This window comes from Trachymyrmex cornetzi, unplaced genomic scaffold (genome assembly GCF_001594075.2).
Source record: "Trachymyrmex cornetzi isolate Tcor2-1 unplaced genomic scaffold, Tcor1.1 scaffold190, whole genome shotgun sequence".
NCBI lineage: Eukaryota > Metazoa > Arthropoda > Insecta > Hymenoptera > Formicidae > Trachymyrmex > Trachymyrmex cornetzi.
The window spans coordinates 287,262-289,849 of NW_017296528.1; the positions used below are offsets into that span (position 1 = coordinate 287,262).

Consider the following 2,588-nt stretch of genomic DNA (forward strand, 5'->3'; position numbering starts at 1 on the left):
CTAAGAGCAGATCCCTGAGCAGTACCCTTCAGGGAAGTGAAGGGGCCCTGAAGTTCCCCTTCGCAGACAAAAAAGATGCTTCTTTCAAAAGTAAGATTTGAAATGAATTTTCTCGTTTTTGCAGGGATGCCCAGCCTCCGCAATCCCTCAACTAGAATTGAGGGGATGACATTGTCAAAAGCCCCTTCAATGTCGAGAAAAGCACAGAGGGTGACTGCTTTGTCCAGGAACCCACCCTGTATGTAGTTGGTAAGTGAGACCAAGCTGTCTATGCAGGAGCTCATGGGGCGAAACCCAAGTTGGTTAGTGGGGAGAAGGGCTCTAGACTCCACTAGCCATTTCATTCTCCAATAAATAATCTTTTCCAGTATCTTGTATAAGCAAGAAAGGAGCGAAATCGGTCTGACTCCTTTACTTCCCGACTTGGGAATAAGAACAACCAGGGCGCGCGTCCAGTCCTCCGGAAAAATTCCAGATTCAAAAAGGCCATTGTAGATAGCGAGGAGTTCTTTCAAGTAAGCTTGAGGAAGGTTTTGAATGACCACATAGTCAATCTGGTCTAAGCCAGGGGCTGAAGTACGCTTCGTGGATTGAATGGCATGTTGAAGTTCTTTCATAGTGATAGGCCTGTCAAGATCAGAAGCAACCTCCTGAGGGTGTCTTGAGTCCTCTGCAAGCATCTCGTTGATTGGGGGAGCGTTCGAAGTACTGCAGGTAGGAGGCATAGTTTGTTGATTGCCATCGATTGGGCCTTCTGTAGTTCCTCGGTGGATTGTAATGGAGGAGCGAGGCGTCTATTCTTAAAGGCTTTGACCAGCTTCCAGAGGTGAGTAGATGGCGTGTTGCCGGTGAAGCTCTTGCAAAAGTCCCTCCATTTGTGCTTTTTAGTTTTTCTCAAGATTCTTCTGCATTCAGTTACCTCTTTTTTATAAGCTATCCAGTTCTCAGAGCTGGAGGTTTTAAAATATTTTATGTTAGCTGCTCTGCGTTTTTCGACGGCGTCTTGGCATTCTTGCGTCCACCAGGGAGGAGCGACAAGGTTCTTTTCTTTAGCCGATTTGAATGCCGGGGTTCTAGAGCCTGGTGAGAATAGAGAATATAAAGTCTCAGTGATAATGGCAACCAGATTTTTATATCTATCGAGTATGTCCGGGAGGTTTTGTGAGTCAGTTAGCGGCGATTTAGTATATAATGAGTGGCGAAAATCTTTTACTTGTTGTGCATCCAGTTTGATTTTGTATTTGAATATCTTTTTAGGATTAATTTTGGACATAAATCGAATTAACATAGGAAAATGATCGCTGGTGAGAGTGTCCTTTCCGGTGGAGCAATCAAAGAGGGTGCGTGCAGAAGGAGTGGCGATAACCAAGTCTATAATAGATATTTGCTCGTTATTGGACATTTGAAGAGTGGGTTTATAATCATTGCAGATGATAAAATTGTATTGATCCAGAGCTTGTGACAACAGTCTTCCAGGTCCGTGGAGGTGCAACCCCAGTCAATGTTGTGGGCATTGAAGTCACCCAAGATTATGGTCTTGTTACAGGACGTTGCAAAGATGAAGAGTTGTTGGAAAAATGATAGGGGGGTATTGGTACCCGGATGCCTGTAGAGGTTGATGATAGTGAGGGTAGAATCCAAAATTTTTATGTTAATACCCATTAATTCCACTGAAGGATGGTAAAGGAGAGAGAGATCTAGAGTTTCATAGAATATAGATTTCTTGATGGCAATAGCTATTCCGCTTTGTCCCGGTGTGTCGATATCCTTTCTAATAAAGTTATGCGTGTTAAAGAATAGGTAGGCATCCTTGGCCAACTTAGTTTCTTGAAGACACCAAATTTCATAGTTGTTATCTGGAGACTGAAACTCAGGAAGTTTATTCTTTATACCTCTGCAGTTCCAAGAAGTTATGACAGAATCGGTGATATTGCGTTGAGAGATTCTAGTCGAATTCATATTGAGTGTTAAGTGATGTATTAGTGATAGAAATGATTGAACCCTGAAGGTGTGTTATGTAAGCGGTCGATTTGAAGATTGAAGGGTTCTGCGTAAGCCGATTGTAAGAATTCTTGAGCAGGAAAAGGAAGTTCTGGAAGAGGCCCAATAAAGTCTTGCAAGTAATTAATCATGATTTTAGCGAGATTAAGGAATTGTCTGTGATTCACAGACATCGGCTCAATCATGTCTCCCTTGGGGAATGGCTCGATATTGCCGTTAATTCGATCCCTGTGAGGCCATTGTTGTTGTTAAGTGCTATTCCGTTACCTGAACATGATGGAAGTCTTCCATTCGGAGCGTTCAAAATTTGGAATCTAGGGCCATCATCCTGGCTGGTAGCCTTAGGCGCATTGCGTCTGACTGTTGAATATCCATGGTATGTTTGAGCTGGTTCTGACCAGGAGGGATCCTCGAAGCGCCTGATCCGCGAGAGGTTCTGTTGTCCGTAGGATTTTCGAAGACGACCTGGGAGTATTTTGGGCGGTGTTGGAAATGGTCTGCCTGAGCGGTTAAGGGATCAAATTTATTATAGCTATAATTAGAGGGTTCTCTTAGATCCGAGCTGTTGTCTCGATCTCCTCTGCGTA

General features: G+C 43.6%; 1 protein-coding gene across 1 annotated transcript; it reads right to left on the minus strand.

The window, feature by feature from the left end:
• Window positions 1–613: 613 nt before the first annotated feature.
• LOC108759503 (uncharacterized) lies at window positions 614–2,186 on the minus strand. The gene is made up of 3 exons (XM_018504977.1): window positions 2,002–2,186; window positions 1,467–1,945; window positions 614–1,371 (listed from the first exon to the last, which is right to left on the minus strand). The coding sequence occupies exons 1-3, from the start codon at window positions 2,184–2,186 to the stop codon at window positions 614–616; spliced, it is 1,422 nt and encodes a 473-aa protein (XP_018360479.1).
• Between the last annotated feature and the right edge of the window lie 402 nt (window positions 2,187–2,588).

Excerpts from the sequence above, each read along its gene's own strand:
- LOC108759503 (XM_018504977.1), bottom strand. The coding sequence starts at position 2,186 with ATGATTGAGCCGATGTCTGTGAATCACAGACAATTCCTTAATCTCGCT. Across the intron at positions 1,946-2,001 it reads TTACATAACACACCTTCAGG|AATCTCTCAACGCAATATCA; the intron begins GTTCAATCATTT and ends GAATTCGACTAG. Across the intron at positions 1,372-1,466 it reads CTCCACGGACCTGGAAGACT|ACTTGGTTATCGCCACTCCT; the intron begins GTTGTCACAAGC and ends TATCTATTATAG.